The sequence below is a fragment of the Ornithorhynchus anatinus genome, chromosome 4 (genome assembly GCF_004115215.2).
Source record: "Ornithorhynchus anatinus isolate Pmale09 chromosome 4, mOrnAna1.pri.v4, whole genome shotgun sequence".
Taxonomy (NCBI): domain Eukaryota; kingdom Metazoa; phylum Chordata; class Mammalia; order Monotremata; family Ornithorhynchidae; genus Ornithorhynchus; species Ornithorhynchus anatinus.
This window is the reverse complement of record NC_041731.1, coordinates 21544688-21566395: the sequence shown is the minus strand read 5'-3', so window position 1 is coordinate 21566395 and position 21708 is coordinate 21544688. Positions and strand designations below refer to the sequence as shown.

Sequence of the window (21708 nt, the reverse complement as noted above, 5' to 3'; positions counted from 1 at the left end):
TGATGGTACTCTCTGGGGTGAGGAGGAGGAGGATGGGGTGAAGAAGGTGGGGCGAGGAGGAGGATGGGGTGAGGAAGATGGCGCGCGGAGGATGGGGTGAGGAGGATGGATTTTGTACTCTTCCAAGCACTTAGTCCAGTGCTCTGCCCCAGGAAGTGCTCAATACAGAGCACTTACAATACAGAGTAATATTTCTGAGCAATACAGAGGAGCGGCATGGCATAGTGTTTGGAGCCCGGGCCTGGGAGTCTGCAGGACATGGGTTCTAATCCCAGCTCCGCCGCTTTTCTACTGTGTGACCTTGGGCAAGCCGCCTTGCTTCTCTGGGCCTCAGTTCCCTCAACTGTAAAATGGGGATTGAGACTGCGAGCCCCATGTGGGACAACCCGATTTACTTGTGCCCATCCCAACGCTTAGTACAGTGCCCGGCACATAGTAAGCTCTTAACAAATACCGTCATTATTAAGAGAAGCAATGTGGCTTAGTGGAAAGAGCACAGGCTTGGGAGTCAGAGGACGTGGGTTCTAATGCCGGCTCCGCCACGTGATAATAGTAATGATGATGATGGCGTTTGTTAAGCGTTACGTGCCGAGCACTATTCTAAGCGCTGGGTAGGTGGGGGGAATACAAGGTAATCAGGCCGTCCCACGGGGGGCTCACAGTTTCAATCCCCATTTTACCAACGAGGTAACGGAGGCCCAGAGAAGCGAAGTGACTTGCCCAAGGTCACACAGCCGACGAGTGGCGGAACCGGAACCCACGACCCCTGACTCCCAAGCCTGTGCTCTTTCCACTGAGCCACATTGCTTCTCTTAATAATGACGGTATTTGCTAAGAGCTTACTGTGTGCCGGGCACTGTACTAAGCGCTGGGATGGACGCAAGTAAATCGGCTCGCTGTCTCAATCCCCACTTCACGGTTGAGGGATCTTTCCACCGAGCGACACCGCTTCTCCTAACGCCCACACTTGTTGTCACTTCACCCCCCCAGCGCCTCGACCGGCGCTTGGCACCTAGTAAGCGCTTTACAAATACCATGATGATGACTCTTAATGATGTGTAGGACTGAAGGAGGAGGGGGTGAGGAGGTCGGAGGGAGGGAGAGGGGCAGTAGGACCCAGATGGGGGGTGGGGGTGGGGTAGGGGTGGGGTGGGGGTGTGTCCCCCCGCCGCCCCTCCCCATCAGGACCGGCCCGGACCCGGGAATCCCGGGCCCCCAGCCGACGCCCTTGCAGGGAGAGGCTCCACCCTCCTGCTCCTGCTCTCCTGCCCTCCGGCCAGTCCTCCTGTCCGGCTCCATGGGGCCGCTGGGCTGACCAGCCCGAAGTCCGGGGCGATGGCAGCCAGACGCATCTTCCACCTCCAGCCATGTGGTGAGGGCGGGGGCCGGGGGCCAGGGAGGAAGCCGGACAGCCCCTCGCCCTCCGGACCCGGGCTGGGCCGGACGCTGGGCTGGGCTGACCGGGGGCCGGAGCCAGGCCGGCCCGGACCGAGGATGGACCGGCCCCGGGGAGCTCCAGCCGGGCTGGGATGACCACAGCGGGGCTGGGCCGGACCGGGGTCCGGGTCCGAGCTGCGGTCCGGCGTGGATCCCCTCCCCCGCCCCCCCCGGCCGGCGCCTGCCGGTCCTTACGGCGCCCCCGGATTCCCTTTCCAATCCCATTCGAATCCCCCTCGGTCGGGAAGCGCCGCGCTGCAGTGGCGTCATCGTTTCCGGGCCTGGAGGGTGGGGTGGGGGCGGGACCCCCCGAACGGAGGTCCCCACGCCCCCCCACATCTCCCCTAAATCCCCCCCAAACCTACCCGGGCCACGGGAGACGGGAGGGTGGAGCGGGCCGGCCGGCACAGAAGGTGGGAAACGGGCGGGACCGGCCGCAGGTGGGATGGGGGTGTGTGTGCATGCGTGTGCATGCGTACGTGTGCGTGTCAGGGCGTGGGTGTGTGGGATCCCCCGGGGTCGTCGTGTGTCCACGTGCGGCCGCGGCCTTGTGTGCGGGCGGCTCCCCGTAGCCTTTCATTACTTCAGTCGTATCTATTGAGCGCCCACCGTGTACACGGCACTGGACTAAGCGCTTCGGAGAGGACAGGACAACAGTAAGGAGAGTTCATCCCTGCCCACGACGGGCTCACGGTCCGGGGATGGTCGGGGGGAGGCAGACATCAAGACAGACATCAAGACGAATGAAGGGACAGCTAGGGATGTAAGTGCTGGGGGGTTGGGGGGAAGGGAGGAAGAGCCAAGGGAGCAAGTCAGAGCCACCCAGAGGAGAGGGGGAGATGAGGAAAAAGGGGGCTTAGTCTGGGAAGGCCCCTTGGAGGAGGTGGGCCTTCAGCGAGGCTTGAAAGGGGAGGAGAGGAATGGGCATGGTTGTCACTGTGCATATGCGTGCCTCATTGGAACATCTGGGAGTGTGTGTGTGTGTGCCCGCGCGCGTGTGTGTGTGTGCAACATCTGCGAGGCTGGAACTCATGTCCCCCACGTCCCGCCCGTACAACCTGAGCCCCCCACGAGCCCCCCACCATCCCGCCCCGCCCCCGGCAGGAGGACAGGCTCCGGGGCCTGGTCTCCCTGATGAAGCCGACGGGCTCGTGCCCGGTGGATCTGTAAGGCCTTCCTGGAGCAGGTGGGCGGACCGCCGTCCAGGCGCGGGTGGGGGTGAGCAGGGGGCAGTCCCTTGCCCTGGAGCCCCCGGCACACGAGAGAGGTGCCACCTCCTCCTATTTATGGAATGCTTACTGTGTGCCGGGCACTGTACTAAGCACTGGGGAGAGGGTACTATCTTGTCTCTGTGACCCCAACAGCCGGACGAGGGTCTGCCCCCCGGGGGAGAGCCGGTGGCTGGCCCGAGAAGGCGCAGATGCCACCGATGCGCCTGTCTTAGCCCGGGACCCAGGAGTCCTGGCTCCCCGCCTTTGTGGCCAGTGGCGGCGGGAGAAGGGGGCTGGCTGGTGACCCGGGGTGGAGCAGGGGGGCTGTTCCCTCCTGCCCCCATCCTTTCCCCCTCTTTAGGCCTTGGAACCTAGACCCTGGCCCCGCCCGAAGCCCCTTCCCCAGGGCGGGGCCTTTTTTCCCTGGCATTTCTGTCGCCCCTTGGGCCCCAGGCCCCCCAGCCCCAGACCCTTGGGCCAGTGGGGAAACAACAGGCACGAGCGGGAAGGGGTGGGCTCAGGGCGTGAAACTGATTTAGGTTGGTGCCACTGCCCCTGCTGAGTTGTTTTTCCGCCGAATGGAGCGTGTGCAACTATTTAGGTGTGTGTGCTTGTGTGTGTGTGTGCTTGTGTGTCCAGCAAGCGAGGCCTGCCCCAGGTGTACCTGCGGGGGGGCTGGCATTGCCCACTAGGGCCCATGCAGAGGGGGCATCTGATCGAAGACTCCCAAACCTCTCCTCCCTCCCCCACCCTTCTTCCCCTGGGAGCATTTTCACAGGCCGGGAGTGGTGGTGATGATGATGATGGTATTTGTTAACTGCTTACTATGTGCCAAACAGTATGTGTCAGGCACTGTTCTAAGCGCTGGGGTAGATACGAGGGTCATCAGGTTGGCCCACGTGAGGCTCACAATCTTAATCTCACTTTTACAGATGAGGTGACTGAGGCTCAGAGAAGTTAAGTGATTTGCCCAAAGTCACACAGCAGACAAGTGGCGGAGGCGGGATTAGAACCCACACCCTCTGACTCCCATGCCCGGGCTCTTTCTACTACGTCACGCTGCTTCTTCACTAGGGCTACTAGTCGGTGGAGGGGGTGTCCCTCACGGTAGGCTCCCTCCCCCCATACACACACACACACACACACACACACAGAGCAGGAAGAGTAAACAGCCCCCATCCCCCCTCCTTCTAGACCCCCTTCCATTTATTGACTGTTCCACGGAGGGACCCGGGAAAGATGGGCCCTCTGGAGAGTAAGTTTGCATGGGTCACCCTGTGGGTGGGTACAGTTGTGGCAGTGTGCGTGTGCATGTTTGTGGGTGCATGTGGCAGTGTGATGGCGTGGGCACCTGTGCGTGTGTGTGCTGTTGGCAGACGAGCTGTGGCGGATGGGACTTCTGGGTTTCTCTTCCTCGTTTTCTTCATTGCCCTCAGCCTGAGGGGTCGATTTTGTTGTGGCTGCACCTCCCCCCGCCCAACTCCACCGACCCCCTTCCTGGTCACTGAGGAAGTCCAGCTTGACCTCTCCTCCAAGATGCATCCCATGTCCCTCCCCCCCCACCCTGTTGGTCAGCTCAGGTCAGTTGGACGGGTCCAGCTGCTACGGGGGAGGGTGGGCACACACAACTTTATAGCTCCAGCCCTGGGGACCACCCTTGTCGCCCACCCAAGCCCTGGGCATCTGCTGGGTCCCAGTGAGGTCCCGACCTCTAGCCCCAGCCTTTGACCGGTCAGTTCCTCAGCTCACATGGCTTCCTCAGTAGAACGACACAGCCGAGCCCACTGGGAGGTAGCCAGACTCCCCTTGGGGGTCCGGCTTCTTACCTCTGCCCCATCCGTGATCCTCACCCCACCCATCCCGGACACCCTGGTTGTCCTGACCCAGCCTGGCCCCCTGTCCGCTTTGGCAGGTCAGCAATGCAGCCCCCTGACTGCCTCCTTCGGGTGAGGGGATTCTCCCCTCCCTCCTACAAAGCCATCTCCCCCGATCCAATCCCCTGGCTGGTCCCTGTAACCTGGCTGGGGTGGAGGGTATGAGAGTGGAGGTGGAAAGGAGTCTGTCTCCCCCACTCCCGCTCCCACAAAAGCAGCAGGGACAGCTCTGGAGCTGGACATGGTGGTGCAGGGGGACGACTCCCTGGGGTCAAGGGACCAGGAGGTGCCAACTACTAGGACCAAGTTCACTGACTTAATAATAATAATGGTACTTTTAAAGCACTTACTATGTACCAAGCACTGTTCTGAGCACTGGGGAAGATACAAGGTAATCAGGTTGGACACAGTCCCTGTCCCACATGGGGCTCACACTCTTATTCCCATTTTCCAGATGGGGTAACCGAGACCCAGAGAAGTGAAGTGACTTGCCCAAGATCACGCAGCAGTCATATGTCAGAGCCGGAATTAGAACCCGCGTCCTTCTGACTCCCAGGCCAGGGCTAAGGGTTCCTGGGGTTGGTCAGACCCGCCCAGCTGTCAAGGAGAGGGGGTGGTGGGGTGTCAGGGGGCCCAGGGACAGTGAATGGGTAGGACTGGGAGAGTCGTGGTGGGGGGGATGGAATAGTAACAACAATAATAATAATAATAATATTGGTGCTTGTTAAGCACGTACTACGTGCCGAGCACTGTTCTAAGCCCTGGGGTAAGTATAGACTATTCAGGTTGGACACGGTCCCTGTCCCACATGGGGCTCCTGGTCTTCATCCCCATTTTCCAGATGAGGGAGCTGAGGTTCAGAGAACTGAAGTGACTTGCCCGAGGTCACACAGCAGAGAAGCAGCATGATTCACTGCTTCTCTGCAAAGAGCCCAGGCTTGGGAGTCAGAGGTCGTGGGTTCTAATCCCGGCTCTGCCACTTGCCAGCTGAGTGACTTTGGGCAAGTCACTTAACTTCTCTGTGCCTCAGTTACCTCATCTGTAAAATGGGGATTAAAACCGTGAGCCCCACGAGGGACAACCTGATCACCTTGTATCCCCCGGCGCTTAGAACAGTGCTTCGCACATAGTAAGCGCATGACAAATACCACCATTTATTTATAAGGCCTGGAGCCGGGGTTAGAACCCAGGTCCTCTGACGCCCAAGTTTGCGCGCTCTCCCCCAAGCCACGCTGCTTCTCTATGAGGGCCGGGCGGAGCGCTCTGTTCCCAGATGCCCGGGGTCTTTCCTGCCTGCGGTGGGGGGCGGGGGGGCCCAGTTGGCCCATCCTGGGCACGAAGCCAGAGACTGGGGAGTGGGGGGGGGGACGGGGAGGAGGGGCATGGGGCGGAGTTGCCTGGAGGCCGGACTGCCGACTGAAAGGAGCTGGGGCCACCGGAGAGTGGCAAAGAGCAGTCGGGCAGCCCGGCCAACAGAGGACTCAGCGCAGCAGGTAGGATTCAGGTTAGATTAGTAGCAGCAGCCTGACGGTCGGGACTTGGGGGACCTGGAGCTGCCCTGAGGGATTTGAAGGGAAGGGAGACAGCAGAAGTTGGGGGGGGGGGGGGGCTAGATCCTCTGGGATTCCTTCTGGCCCAGGAATCCCCAAAGCAAAGCCTGGTGGCATTATACCTCCCCTTAAGCCCAAGAAATGGGTCATGGGGTTTAGATTCTCTTCACTTGTTGGCTGTCTTATAGGGAAAGCAGGATACACATGTTTCTGTCTCTCTCTCTAGAAGGAAGAGGCAGGACAGGGACACACGCACACACAAACAAGCACACACACATAGACACACCTTCTCCCCACTGGGCTCTGGAGGAAGGGCAGAGGTGGGAGCAAACCCAGGCTGATGGAGGAATCACCGGAAAAAAACATTCATGTTTACATAACCATCCCAGGCATAAGCAGAAGTGGTTGCTGGGGTGATTGGCGTGAGTGGAGTTAAGTGGTGTTAATTGGGGTAGGCTTCCTGGAGGAGGGGCTGGGGGGAAATGGGGTGTGTGGGTATGTGTGTGCGTGTGAGATGGGTCGGAGGTAGGGACAAAGTGTGTGGGGCAGGAGAATAATAATAATAATGTTGGTATTTGTTAAGCGCTTACTATGTGCCGAGCACTGTTCTAAGCGCTGGGGTAGACACAGGGGAATCAGGTTGTCCCACGTGGGGCTCACAGTCTTAATCCCCATTTTACAGATGAGGGAACTGAGGCACAGAGAAGTTAAGTGACTTGCCCACAGTCACACAGCCGACAAGTGGCAGAGCTGGGATTTGAACTCATGAGCCCTGACTCCAAAGTCCGTGCTCTTTCCACTGGGGTGGGAAAAGGGGCCGAGGTTAGTAGGCCCCGGGGGTTCTGAGGGAGGGAGCGGGTTCGGGCAAAGAGCAGCTGAGCCTCACTGCCTGGGGGACGGAATTTGGGGAGTAGGTGGGGGGCTCGCAGGGGCAAGGGGCTAGCTGATATCCCCCTCCTCTCCTCCGTCCCCGTGGCCCAGCCAACAAGCCTGCCCCAAGCCTGGTGGGAGAGCGATCGAAGGTCCCTGGGCAGTGACGGGCAGTGGTGGGCGGCCGCCCTTGGAGAGGGCACTGGGGAGAGGCCCACCTTGAACTTTCGTATGTGCTCGTGTCTGAACGTGGACACGCATGGCCGGAGGGTGAGTTCTTGTGTTTGGCTGTATGTGTTCAAACATCTGCATGTGTGGTGGGAGGGTGAGTGTATGGATGTGCATGGATTTTGCTGTATGTGTCCAAAAATGTTCATGCGTGGCAGAAGGGTGAGTGCACGTGTGTGCTTGTGTTTGGCTGTATGTGTCCTAACATGTGCATGTGTGACGGGAGGGTGACTGCACGTGTGTGCTTGTTTTTGGGTGTATGTGTCTGAACACATACGCATGTGGCTGGAGGGTGAGTGCACATGTGTGCTTGGGTATATGTGTATGTGTGTGTGTCTGAACGTGTAAATCTGTGGCTGAGGCTGAGTGCATCTGTGTGTTCAGGTACATGCGTATGTGCCTGAACGTGTAAATACGTATGGAGGGTGAGTTCGTGATCAGGGAGCATGTCGACCACTTTCGTTATAGTGCCCTTTCCCGAGCGCTTAGTACAGTGCTCTGCACCCAGGAAGCACTCAATTAATACTGTTGATTGATTGACTGCATGTGTGCTCTTGAGTGTGTGTCAGAAAGCATGTGGAGCTGTGGTGAGGGTGGCTGAATATTTCTGGGAGTGCATATGTATGTGTTCTGACTTGTGTGCACATGGGACAGGGGCCTGAAAGTGTTCAGGGGTCCATGTGACTGCGCGCTGGCTTGTGTACATGCATGGTGGGGGTGCAGGCGTGTGCAGAAAGGCGATGGGGAGGCAGCAGTGCGATGGAGCGTTAGAGCCGGGTGTCGGTCAACCCGGGAGAAGCATCCTGAGGGGACAGCAGCCAGAGAGGTCAGCGGCAGACCCTCACCCAGTTCCCTCCGCTCCCTCTCCCCCCCCAGCTCCCTCCACATATGCCCCTCCCTTGAGAACGCCCCCCTTGGCTGGGCAGAGTGGCTCCGACCCTCTCCCCACTAATAATAATTGTGGTATTTGTCAGGCACTTACTATGTGCCAGGCACTGTACTAAGTGCAGGGGTAGATACAAGGTAATTGACTGAACCCAGTCCCCGATCCACATGGGATTCAAAGTCTTCATCCCTATTTTCCAGATGAGGGAACTGAGGCACAGAGAAGTGAAGTGACTTTCCCAAGGTCACAAAGCAGACATGGTGGAGATGGGATGGTATTTATTGAGCGATTACTGCGTGCAGAGCACTAGATTGAGTGCTTGGGAGTGGACAGACTGACAGAGTTGGAGAATCTAGCCCTGGGGCTGACAGGCAGCTGAAGGGGCAGGGGAAGGTCCCCCAGAACAGGGTAGAGAGTCTGGGGACGGGAGGGGGCTTTTCTGGAGCCAAAAGAGCTCCCCGTTGGAAAGGGACAGGAAATGGGGTCTGGGATATGCTGAGGGGAGAACCCGGGGGTTCGGGAGGCCCCGTCGCTGCTGGCCACCATCTCCGCCCCGGCCATGGCCCCCTGGCAGAGCGTGGAGGGGACAGCGGGGGAAAGATGACTGTCCTGTTGGTAGCAGGGAAGAGCGTCAAGAGGTGAAACTTAGAAGCAGACCCAACCCCCCAAGTCATTAAATACATATCAGGACATGAGGCTTGTGAGGGAAATGCATTGGGACCAAGGGCTGAGACCGGCTTTGAGCTGAAACTGGGACCATTCATTTGTTCATTCAATCATATTTATTGAGTTCTTACTGCGTGCAGAGCACTGTCCTAAGCGCTTGGAGAGTACGATTCAGCAATAAAGAGAGACAATCCCTGCTCACACCGGACTTAGAGCCCAGAAGGGGGGAGACAGACATCAAAACAAGTAAACAGGCATCAATATAAATACATAGAATTATAGATTTATACACATCCAAACAAATCAACAGGCATCAATATAAACAAAAAGAATTATAGATATATACCCATATACATAAGTGCTGCGAGGCAGGGAGAGGAGGGGAAGAGCAAAGGGAGCGACTCGAGGTGACGCGGAAGGGAGGGGAGCTGAGGAAATGGGGGCTTAGTCTGGGAAGGCCTCTTGGAGGAGGTGAGCCTTCAAGAGGGCTTTGAGTGGGGGGAAGTGTGACTGGTGGAGTTGAGGAGGTAGGGTGTTCCAGGCCAGCGGGAGGACGTGGGCCAGGGAGCGACGGTGGGCCAGACGAGAATGAGGCCCAGTGAGGAGGTGAGCGGCACCAGAGGAGCGGAGTGTGCGGGCTGGGCTGGAGAAGAAGATAAGGGAGTTGAGGTAGGAGGGGGTAAAGGGATGGAGAGCTTTGAAGCCAATAGTGAAGAGGACTAGGACCGGGAATTCCACTCAGCCCTGACAGATAACGGGACTGGAATTAAGCTGGTGTTGGAACTGGCTCTGAGTTGGTGGAGGGACTGGCACCGAGTTGGCACTGGGATGGCACTGGCGCTGGACCGGTGTAGGGCCGGCACAGGTCTTGGGGCGTCTCTAGGGAGGGGACCGACATTCCAGGCTCAGCAGTTTTCTACCTGTTTTCCAGAGAGCACCTCTACCGCGATGGCCAGGAACGGCTTCTTCTTTGAGGAGACGGGTGAGTTTCCCCGCTCTGCCGCAGGTGGACAGATGGTGGGACGGAGGTGGGGTTTCGGGGGGAGGGGGTGCAGAGACCCATTTTGCTGTGGGCTTGGCTGCAGGCCGTGGCGGAGGAGCCCCTCCTGTGCTCTGATATCTCCAGAGCCACTCACTTCAGCCGCTGTGTCAGTCAGTCAGTCGTATTTATGGAATGTTTAATAATAATGGTGGTCTCAAGCGCTTACTATGTGCTGGGCACTGTAGTAAGCGCTGGGGTGGATACAGGCAAATCCTCTAGACTGTGAGCTCGTTGTGTGCAGGGATTGTCTCTCTTTATTGCTGTATTGTACTTTCACACAGTAAGCACTCACTAAATGAATGAATGAATGAATAAAGGGAGCAAGACAGGGCGACCCAAAAGGAAGTGAGAGAAGAGGAAAGGAGGGCTTAGCCAGGGAAGGCCTCTTGGAGGAGATGGGCCTTCAATGAGGGAGAGTCATTGTCGGTCGGTTATGGGGAGGGAGGGCGTTCCAGGCCAGAGGCAGTACGTGGGCGAGAGGTCGGCGGTGACATAGATGAGATGGAGGCCCAGTGAGAAGATTGGCATTAGAGGAGCCAGATGCATTGGCTGGAAAGCAGGGAACATCCTGGCCATTGGCTACCCCTGCCCCTGGTGCCCACAGGTCAGGGGCCCAGCCTCCCAACCAGAGAAGTGATCCCTAGTGGCTAGAACACAGGCCTTGGAGTCAGAAGGACCTGGGTTCTAATGGTGGCTCCGCCACTCGTCCGCTCGGGGACCTTGAACAAGTCACTTCACTATTCGCTGCCTCAGTTCCCTCATCTGGAAAATGGAGATTAAGGCTGTGAGCCCCATGTGGGACAGGGACTGTGTCCCACCTTGTATCGGCGTGGACAAATAGAAAGACCTGGGGCTTGGGAGTCAGCAGGACCTGGATTCTAATCCTGGCTCCTCCACATTTCTGCTGTGTGACCTTGGGCTAGTCATTCACTTCTCTGGGCCTCAGTTCCCTCATCTGGAAAAATGGGGATGAAGACTGTCAGCCCCACATGGGACAAGGACTGATTAGCTTGTACCCAGCCCGTTGCTTAGAGCAGTGCTTGATACATAGTAAGTGTGTAACAAATACCATCATCGTCACCCACCCCGACAGGGTCTGTCTGAGCCGGCCGGCTTCGAGCCGGGACTAGCAGCATGTCTGGGGCCTGGGGTCTGTTGAGGGGCGGGGGGAGTATCTGGGGTTGGGGCTCCGTGCGTCCATGTCCATCTGCCTTTGGGTGTGCATGTGTGTCAGTGGGTGCTGGGTTATAGGGGTAGCCCCAGGAGCTGCCTGGCATGGGGCACTGCCAGTCACTTCCCATCCCTGGCCTGACCGGTCACGCTGCTGCTGCTGCTAATGCATCTTCCCCTCCCGCTGGGATTAGCATGCTCTTTGGGCCGGCATTGGGACTGGCACTGAGCGGGCACTGGGCCTGCATATTCCCCTCCTTCCGAGAATAGCATGCTCTTTGGTCCGGCATCAGGGTTGGCACTGAGCTGGCACTGGGTCTGTATATTCTCGTCCCTTTGGGCTAGCATGCTCTTCGGGCTGGCATTGGGGCTGGCCCTGCGACTAGGGCAAAGTAGGGCTGGCCTTGAGCCGGCCTTGGGCAGGATGGGTGGGTAGGCCCGGAGCAAGTGTTGGAGCGGAGATGGGCACTAGCCATCTTGGGCACCTGCCCAGACACCTCACGCCAAAGGCAGTCAGAACGGTCCACCTTCTCAGCCCCCATGATCAGCCTGCTTCTAGGCCCGACCAGTTGGGCCTGTCTCCTGAAGGTCCCTAGGTACCTTAGGCCTCTCCTTCTCTCCCTCCTTCCCTCCTGCTGCAAGGTCAGTCGGTCAGTCAGTCGTATTTATGGAGCACTGACTATGTGCAGAGAACCGGACTAATTTATTTCTGTTAATGTCTGTCTCCCACTCTAGACTGTAAGCTCATTGTGGCAGGGATTGTGTTTATTGTTATATTGTACACCCCCAAACGCTCTGTACAGTGTTCTGCGCACAGTCAGTGCTCAATAAATTCGATTAACTAAGTGCTTGGGATAGTACAATATGGCAATAAACAGACATATTCCCTTCCCAGAATGAGCTTACAGACTAGTCTATTTCCTCCAATAATAATAGTAATAATTATGGTACTTGTTATGCGCTTACTTTGTTTCAAGCACTGTTCTAAGCCCTGGGGTAGATGCAAGTTAATCAGGTTGAACAGAGTCCCTGTCCCACAAGGGACTCGCCCTCTTCATCCCCATTTGACAGATGATGTAACTGAAGCCCAGAGAACTGAAATGATTTGCCCAAAGTCCCCCAGCAGACATATGGAGGAATCGGGATTAGAACCCAGATCCTTCTGACTCCCAGGACCGGGCTCTACACTGCTTCTGCTTCCTCTTTCCCCCACTCCCTGGCTCAGGATCCCCCTCATTTCCCTGAAGGTGCCAGGCAGGGGTTCGGGTGCTGCGTGAAGGAAGTGGGGTGACGTTGTCTCCCCACAACCCAGGTGAACTCCCAGCATGCCCCTCACCGCTGTATATGTAAATGAGCTCTCCTCTCCCCATTCCGCCCCATCCAGCATCTTTGGGAGTGGCTTTGCCACTTTTGACCTTGGGCAAGTCACTTCACTTCTCTGGGCTCCAGTTATCTCATCTGGAAGATGGGGGTGAAGAGGGTGAGCCCCATGTGGGACAGGGACTGTTTCCAACCCGATTTGCTTGTTTCCACCCCAGTGCTTAGTACAAAGCCTGGCACGTAGTAAGCACTTAACATATACCATAGTAATATTGATAATTAAGTGCCCACCAGCCTCCTTTTTTGTGGTATTAAGCACTTGCTATGTTCCTGGCACTGTACTAAGCACTGGGGAAGATATAAGTTCATCGGGCACACAGTAAACGCTCGATAAATACGATTGAATGAATGAAGCAGTTTGGGCACAGTTCCCATCTCACATGGGGCTCCTAGTCTTAATTCCCATTTTCCAGATGAGAAGTGAAGTGACTTGCCCAAAGTCACCAGCAGACAAGCAACCCAACCGGGATTAGAACCCAACCCCTTTAGGACTACCAGGTCTGCGCTCTATCCACTAGGCCATGCTGCTCGAGGGCCCAGACAGGGGATTTCTGCCAGGGCTGTGGGCACCCCTGGTGGGACCCCCTGCTGCTAGCTGGAGCTCAGCCCACTCCCCTTTGGCACTTGCCATTTGCTCGCCTTGGGGGACTTCTGACAGAAAAGGGGATGTGGATTGTTGGAGTTCGCTTTCCTCCTCTTTAAACCTCCCCCCTGCCCCGCCCTCCACCCTCCAACCCCACAGGGCAGGGCTGAACCGCAGTGGGGAGGTGCTGAGGGCTTTGCAGGAAGGAAGAAGCAACTCCTCCCCACCTCTCCCCCCCCTCCCCCCCCGCCACCACCCTCCTCCCTGGCCTAAATGGGGCAGGATTGGCCCATCCCACCGAGGAGCGCAGCTGGTACCTCACAGGGTGAAGGGAAGGGCGGAGGACCAGGCGGCCCCCATCCCAGGGAAACAGTGTGGCTTAGTGGATAGAGCCCGGTCCTGCGAGTCAGAAGGACCTGGGTTCTAATCCTGGGGGACCTTGGGTAAATCACTTCCCTGGACCTCAGTTACCTGTCAAATGGGGATTGAGACTGTGAATCCCACGTGGAACAGGGCCTGGGTCCAACCCGATTAACTTGCATTTATCCCAGTGCTTTGAACAGTGATTGGCACATAGTAAGCGCATAATAAATACCATAATTACCATTAATTATTATTGTTATTCCCCCCTCCATCCCTCGTTCCTTCCCTCCCCTTTAGGTACACGCAGGAAATGGTAGCTGCAGCAGCAGGAGTGACTCACTGTGACTCACTCTGGCAGACCAGATAGCTCGGGGAGGGGGCCATTGATGGGGGGGGGGGGGCAAGTGGTTCTTCCATTGTTGGCAGCCCCCGCCGAGCACCTCCACACCGGGACACAACTCGTCCCACAGCGGGGACGCCGGGAGCCCCCTCCCCACCGCCCGCTTCCATCCAGCTCAGGATCCAGAGAGAGAGGGGCGGACAGGCCTACCGTCTACCCGGGCCCACCGAGACACCTGACAGGGCAGACAGGGAAACTTGGGGAAACCTCCCCACCCCAACCAAGACTGAAGGGTGAGCAGAGATGGCCAACGGACAGTCAGTTGGACAGAAGGTGTATGGGAAGATGTGTCTGAGACCGAGGGTGCCAGGCTGCCTGAGGAACAGGCCTCTTGGGGCTTGTCTTCTGATGCATCTGAGTTTGGCCCAGGGCCTAGGCCGAAACAACCGTGAGAGGCTCCAGCTCCTCCCGGCCCCCGAGCTGACCCCTGCCTGGTTGTGTTGCGGGTCCTGCCCAGGGGTCAGGCTGTGGGCCGAGTGACTGGACGCTACTCGGCCTACAGCCCGTCTCCTCCAACAGGTCAGTACTCCCCTGAGTCCCGGCTGACCTCTGAGTCCCACCTGGCAGTTGGCTGGATTCTTCCAGCGGTCCGCTGAACCTGACTGGAGGCCCGCTGGATCCTCCCAGTGGCCCACTGGATCTGCCCACTGGTTCGGTGGTCCGCTGGATCCTCCTGGTGACCCGCTGGATTTTTCCGGTGTCCCTTGTGTGCCCCTTGGTCCTATGGTCCAGTCCACTGGTCTTTCTCAGCAGCCCGCTGGACCCACCCCACAGCCCGCTACATCCTCCCCGAGACGGCACCCAGCAGTCCCCTTAGGCCTAGAGCCCCGGACAGTTGGCGGAGATCTTCTCTGCCCTGACAGCCCATGACGACTAAATCAATCCAGTCGGGTACCTGATTGTGGGCAGGGAGTGTGTCTGTTTGTCAGAGAGTTTAGTACAGTGCTCCGCACTGCTGTGACTGAATGACTGTGGATGCCATTTGTCCGTGATTAGTGTGGTCCAGTCTCTGGCAGTTTTCAAAGGACCTTGGTGGCTTCCTGTCCCCTCCCTTGCAGGTTTCCCCTTCCTCCCCCTCCCCTGGCCCCTCATTTCCCCCTCAGAATTGTGGGGAGGAGTTCAGCCAGGCCTAGGAGCAGGGGCAGACTACTCTCTGGCCTCCACTGTCCTTTCCTTTTCACTTGTCATTTACCCCCATCACCATCTGTCTCCCCTTCTAGACTGTAAGCTCACTGTGGGCAGGGGTGGTGTCTGTTAATTCTGTTATATTGGAAGTGCTTAGTACACTGCTCTCTGCACACAATAAGGGCTCGATAAATACCACTGATGGATTGACTGATGGATCCCTCCTCCCTCTGTAACTGTGGTGCCCCCCATCCCACAAGCCCGGACCTCTGACGACTTCTCCCACATCGAGCCCCTGCCTCCATCCCCGATCACAAGCCCTGGCCTCTCCTCCTGCATGCCACTTCTCTGTGCCTCAGTTATCTCATCTGTAAAAGGGGGGTGAAGACTGTGAGCCCCACGGGGGACGGAGACTGTGTCCAACCTGATTAGCTTGTATCTATCCCAGCACTTAGTGGGGTCTGGCCCAAGGTAAGTGCTTAGCAAATACCATTCATTCATTCATTCATTCAATCGTATTTATTGAGCGCTTACTATGTAGCCACAGTGATGATTATTAGGAGAGGATTTTGGAAGTGAGGCAAGTGCTCAGTATAGTGCCTGGGCCTAGTGGTTAGAGCACTGGCCTGGGAGTCGGAAGGACCTGGATTCTAATCCCGGCTTTGGCACTTTTCTCCTGAGTGACCTTGGGCAAGTCACTCAACTTCTCTGGACCTCACTTGCTTCATCTGTAAAATGGGGATTAAGACTGTGAGCCCCAGGTGGGACAGGGACTGTGTCCAACCCGATTTGCTTATATCCACCATAGCACTTAGTACAGTGCCTGGCACATAGTAAGTACTGTACAATTACCTCAATTATTAAATACTACAAAGATGATTATTATGAGAGGATTTGGGAAGGGAGGGTTATTCACTCATTCATTCAATAGTATTTATTGAGCGCTTACTATGTGCAGAGCACTGTATTAAGCGCTTGGAACGTACAAATTGGCAACAGATAGAGACAGTCCCTGCCCTTTGACGGGCTTACGGTCTAATCGGGGGAGACAGGCAGAGAAGAACAATGGCAATAAATAGTCAAGGGGAAGAACATCTCATAAAAACAATGGCAAATAAATAGAATCAGGGTGATGTACATCTCGTTAAACAAAATAAACAAAATAAATAGGGTGACGAAGATATATACAGTCGAACGGACGAGTACAGTGCTCAGGGGGCGGGACGGGAGAGGGGGAGGAGGAGAGGGAAAGGGAAGCAGACAGCGTGGCTCACTGGAAAGAGCACAGGCTTTGGAGTCAGAGGTCATGGGTTCGAACCCCGGCTCTGCCACTTGTCAGCTGTGTGACTTTGGGCAAGTCACTTAACTTCTCGGTGCCTCAGTTCCCTCATCTGTAAAATGGGGATTAAGACTGTGAGCCCTACGTGGGACAACCTGATTCCCCTGTGTCTACCCCAGCGCTTAGAACAGTGCTCGGCACATAGTAAGCGCTTAACAAATACCAACATTATTAAAGGGGGGAGAAGAGGGTTTAGCTGCGGAGAGGTGAAGTGGGGGTAGAGGGAGCAGAGGGAAAAAGGGGGGAGTTTAGTCTGGAAAGGCCTCTTGGAGGAGGTGAGCTTTAAGTAGGGATTTGAAGAGGGGAAGAGAATTAAATTGACAGAGGTGAGGAGGGAGGGCATTCCGGACCGCGGGAGGACGTGGCCCGGGGGTCGACGGCGGGATAGGCGAGACCGAGGGACGGCGAGGAGGTGGGCGGCAGAGGAGCAGAGCGTGTGGGGTGGGCGGTAGAAAGAGAGAAGGGAGGAGAGGTAGGAAGGGCAAGATGATGGAGAGCCTTGAAGCCCAGAGTGAGGAGTTTCTGTTTTGAGTGGAGGTTGATAGGCAACCATTGGAGGTGTTTAAGAAGGGGAGTGACATGCCCAGAACTTTTTGCAGGAAGATGAGCCGGGCAGCGGAGTGAAGAATAGACTGGAGCGGGGCGAGAGAGGAGGAAGGGAGATCAGAGAGAAGGCTGACACAGTAGCCGGGATATAACGAGAGCCCGTAGCAGAAAGGTAGCCGTTTGGGTGGAGAGGAAAGGGCGGATCTTAGCGATATTGTAAAGGTGAGACTGGCAGCTCTTGGTAACGGATCGAACGTGTGGGATGAACGAGAGAGGCGAGTCAAAGATGACACCGAGGTTGCGGGCCCGAGAGACGGGAAGGATGGTCGTACCATCCACGGTGATAGGAAAGTCTGGGAGGGTTATGCTTAGTACAGTGCCTGGCACATAGTAGGTGCTTAACAAATACCACAGTGATGATTATTAGGAGAAGATTTGGGAAGGGAGGCAAGGTGAAGTTAGGCCTCACCGGGCCTGTGCCAGTGCCCCCTGCCAATCCCATTGTCCCCGCCATCCCCACAGGGTACCTGAAGTGTGACACGGACGATGGGTGCGAGGCCAAGGAAGGCGGCCCCGGGGAGGAGCTCTTCGACACAGTCAACTCCTCCATCGTGTCCGGCGACAGCATCCGCTTCTTCGTCAATGTCAACCTGGAGGTCCAGCAGAGCCTCGCAGGTGTGGCCAGCCGGGGGGCTGCCGGTGCCCCCTGTCCGCCCCGCTTGCCCCCCGGCTCCCACTCCGGGGCTGAGGAGCCCGCCCACAAGAGGGTGACATTCAACCCTGTTTCCTGGCCTGGCCCGGGTTTGTTGGGGGTGGCAGGATTGTCAGGGGCTAAATAAGCCTAGAGTGGAGCAGTAGTTTGCCCCAGGTCATGGAGTGAGGAGGGGAAATGGGCGAGAAAATGGGGGGTCCCCTGGGCTGGCCACTCCCTCCCTTTCTTACCTCCGCAGCCCCCTCCCCTCCTTGGGTTGGACAGGGTCTCCACCATCTCCCCAGTGCCCTGTTCCTCTCCCCACAGACAGCGAAGGGTCCGGCTGTGTGCTGCTCCACACTTCCAGGAAGGTGAGTCCAGCCTGCACCCTCATATGCCCTGATGCCCCATGGTCTGCCCTGCCCCTCCCGCCCCACCACCACCTTCCCATCACTCCACAGCTGCCTCGGGCTTCATCTCGGGGAATAGCTTGAGACCTGTGGGGATCACATGTATTACTGTCTGTCTCCCCCACTAGACTGAAAGCTCACTGTGGTCAGGAAGTGTGTCTGTTTATTGTCCTATTTTCTTCTCCCAAATGTTAGTTGAGTGTTTTGCACATAGTAAGCGCTCATTAAATATGACTGACTGAGTGACATGAAGGCCTCAAGTAAGGTTCTCATGTGAGCTTGTTGTGGGCAGGGAATGTGTCTATTTATTCTTGCATTATCGTCTCCCAAGTGCTTAATACAGTGCTCTGCACACAGTAAGCGCTCAATAAATATGATTGAATGAATGAATGAATGGTGGGGTGGAATGCTGACCCCTCCTGCCCCCCAGGGTCCTTCCTGCGGTCTGATCCCCATTTCTCTCACTGCTGGACCAGCCCATCCCCCAACACGCACACGCCCTCCGGTCACTCTGGCTTGGGCCCATCTGGCCGAACCCTGCTGCGGACCGGGCCTTTCAGAGCCACCCTCAGACGTTCTGCCCTGCCCCGGGGCCCTGGTGGCCCCCCCGCCTCCCCTGTCCCTCCCCTCCCCGACCCCGTGCCCCCAGTACCTGAAGCTGAAGAACTTCGAGGAGGAGATCCGGGCGCACCGGGACCTGGACGGCTTCCTGGCCCGGGCCAGCATCCTGCTGGACGAGACGGCCACGTCCCTGGACGATGTCCTGCGCAAGATGCTCAGACATTTCGCCGAGGACGCCGACAGTGCCGAGCCCAACTGCAACTTCGACAAGATCATGAGCACCCTGTTCACCGACTCGGGCACCCCCCGCGAGGGCAACGGTAAACAGGCTCAGGCGCGCGGACGTACACACGCACACACACAAGACCCCGCTGATGGGTTTACGGACCCGTCCCTCCGGACAGACAGGTCCTCCCATGGCAGCAGGGAGTAAAGGGAGAGGACAGATGAATGAAGCTGGAAAATCCTAGATGATTTCTTAGAGGAGGAGGCCTTGACCCAGGACATAAAGGAGGGGGGCGGTGGATATGGGGTCTCAAGACTATGAGTGTGTCTCATTCCTGTCATCTCAGTGGAAATCAACCAATCGATCCATCAGTGAGATGTATCGAGTGCTTATCTCTAGACCGTGGACGGGGAATGTGGCTGATGTGTTGCACTCTCCCAAGCACTTTTAGTACAGTGCTCTGTCCACAGTAAGAGCTCAGTATGTATGGTTGATTGATTGATTGCGGAACACTGTACTATCTGGGAGAGAACAACACAGTAGAATTGGTAGACGTGATCCCTGCCCATAAGGATTTTCCAGTCTCAGATCAGGGATGGCGTCACCTGCTCTTCCTCTTTCTGCTCCTCTACCTCCTGGTCCTGCTCCTTCTCCTCCTCCTCCTCCTCCTCCTCCTCTTCCTCCTCCTCCCACTCCTGGTCTCCCCAGCCTCAGTTTCTGAGGGAATCCTGGCATTTAATCAGTCAATTGATCAATGGTATTTATTGAGCACTTACTATGTGCGGAGCACTGTACTAGGCATTTGAGAGACTACAGTACAGGAGAATTAGCAAACACATTTCCTGCCCATGATGAGTTTACTGTCCAGAAAGGGAGACAGACATTAATGTAAAACAATACGTACTTTATAACATGTAATTTAAAGATACATATGTAAGTGCTGTGGGGTTGGGCGTGGGGCCAGTGCCAAATGCCCAAAGGTCACTGATCCAAGGGCACAGATGATGCAGAAGGGAGAGGGAGCATGGGGAAAACAGGGCTTTGTCGGCCAGGGGAGGCACCGAGAAGAGGGCAGTGTCAGTCACTCATATTTATTGAGCGCTTACAGTGTGCAGAACACTGTACTAAGCGCTTGGGAGAAAAAAATATAACATTTTATGTGGGCAGATATATTCCCTGCACACCAGGAGCTTACAGTCTAGGGGGGAGGCAGACATTAATGTTATTATTATTAAGTGCCGTCGAGTCGTTTCAGATTCATAGCAACTCAGCTATACTTTCTCCAGAATGTCCTGCCCTCGGCCATGATCCGCAGCCTTTCGAATGGCTCTTCCGTTATTGTTGTTACGGTCTCCATCTAGCTGCCGGTCTGCCGCTTCCACGTTTTCCCTAGAATTTTTCTAGCATTAGAATTACTCCTCCTGATTATGCAAATCTAAGTTGAGTCATTTGGCCTTCCAAAGACCACTTTGGTCTAATTTGCTCTAAAATCCATTTGTTTGTCTTTCGGGCAGTCCGTGGTATTTGCAAAAGCCTTCTCCAACACCACATTTCAAAAGTGTCGATGTTCTTTCCATCCTGTTTTTTCACTGTTCAGCTTTCGGATCCATACACTGTCGCTGGAAACACCAGAGAGTGGACAGTGTAATAAATTAGGGATACGGACAGAAGCCCTGTGAGGCCGGGAGGGGGGATGAATAAATGGAGCAAGTCAGGGTGATGCAGGATGGAGGGGGAAAAGAGGAAAGGAGGGCTCAGTCGGTTCTCCACTTGACACCGCGTGTGTGTGTCTCCCCAGTCCACCTTCTCTCGGACACTATCCAGGGGGTGACGGCCACGGTGACAGGGATCCAGTACCAGCAGTCGTGGCTCTGCATCATGTATGTACTTGTCCTTCCGCGTCCCCCCCCGCCTACAGCCGTATCCCCCAGTATGGGGTCAACAGGCCTGCCCTGGGGCCCGGCCCTGGACTCTTCCCCATCTTGGGGGGAACATCTCCGTAGCCCTGAATGGGGTGCTTCTTGGAACGTTTCCCCAGGGGCAACGCGGAGGCCCCAGGGTACCACCAACTCCGGGAAGCAGTGTGGCCTAGTGGCTAGAACCCGGGCCCAGGAGTCAGAAAGACTTGGGTTCTAATCCCGGCTCCACCACTGGTCTGCTGCGAGAAGCAGCGTGGCTCATTGGAAAGAGCCTGGGCTTGGGAGCCAGAGGTCATGGGTTCGAATCCCGGCTCTGCCACTTGTCAGCTGTGTGACTGTGGGCAAGTCACTTCACTTCTCTGGGCCTCAGTTCCCCCATCTGTAAAATGGGGATTAACTGTGAGCCTCACGTGGGACAACCTGAATACCCTGTATCTCCCCCAGCGCTTAGAACAGTGCTCGGCACATAGTGAGCTCTTAACAAATACCAACATTATTATTATCTTGAGCAAGTCGCTTCACTTCTCTGGGCCTCAGTTCCCTCGTTTGTAAAAAATGAGGATTAAGACTGAGCCCCACGTGGGACAGGGACTGTGTCCAACCTCATTACATTGTTCCTACCCCAGCGTTTAAATAGAACAATGCCTGGCACATAATGATGGTATTTGTTTAATGCTTACTATGTGCCAAGCACTGTTCTAAGCACGGGGTACATGCAGGGTAATCAGGTTGTCCCACGTGGGTCTCGCAGTCGTAATCCCCATTTTACAGATGAGATAACTGAGGTACAGAAAAGCTAAGTAGTTTGCCCAAAGTCACACAGCTGATAAGTGGCGGAGCCGGGATTAGAACCCACAACTTCTGACTCCCAAGCCCGGCTCATTCCACTGTCACGCTGCTTCTAGTAAGAGCTTAACAAACAAATGCCACAAAAACAAAGCAAACCAAGGAAAAGGGGGTTGGATACCCCGTGGATTTGTGTTGTCCGTGGGTTTGTGTTGCCTGTGGGTGACTTATGAGCATCCCCTTCCCCTTCCACCCCCCTCCAGCTGCACCATCAAGACCCTGCAAAGGCGCCACGTTTGTATCAGCCGACTGGAGCGGCCTCAGAACTGGGGAGAGAACTCCTGTGAGGTGCGCTTCGTCATCCTCGTGCTGGCGCCGCCCAAGATGGTGAGTGTCCCCATGCGTCCGAAGAGTGGGAGGACTGATTGCCCCGATCCAGGCCCAA

General features: G+C 56.3%; 1 protein-coding gene across 4 annotated transcripts in view; it reads left to right on the top strand.

Moving 5' to 3' along the window:
- Positions 1-21708, top strand: part of SLC4A11 (solute carrier family 4 member 11) — a 65419-nt gene that overhangs the window by 27701 nt on the left and 16010 nt on the right. For 2 of the 4 annotated variants that reach the window (XM_029063387.2, XM_029063386.2), the window contains exons 3-8: positions 9654-9704; positions 17193-17345; positions 17689-17732; positions 18421-18652; positions 20357-20438; positions 21527-21650. In XM_029063387.2, coding sequence (XP_028919220.1) covers positions 9654-9704; positions 17193-17345; positions 17689-17732; positions 18421-18652; positions 20357-20438; positions 21527-21650 — 686 coding nt within the window. Of the gene's footprint in view, positions 1-1238; positions 1373-5954; positions 6016-9653; positions 9705-17192; positions 17346-17688; positions 17733-18420; positions 18653-20356; positions 20439-21526; positions 21651-21708 lie in introns of those variants that run through there. The other 2 variants (XM_029063389.2, XM_029063390.2) reach the window with 2 other exon arrangements.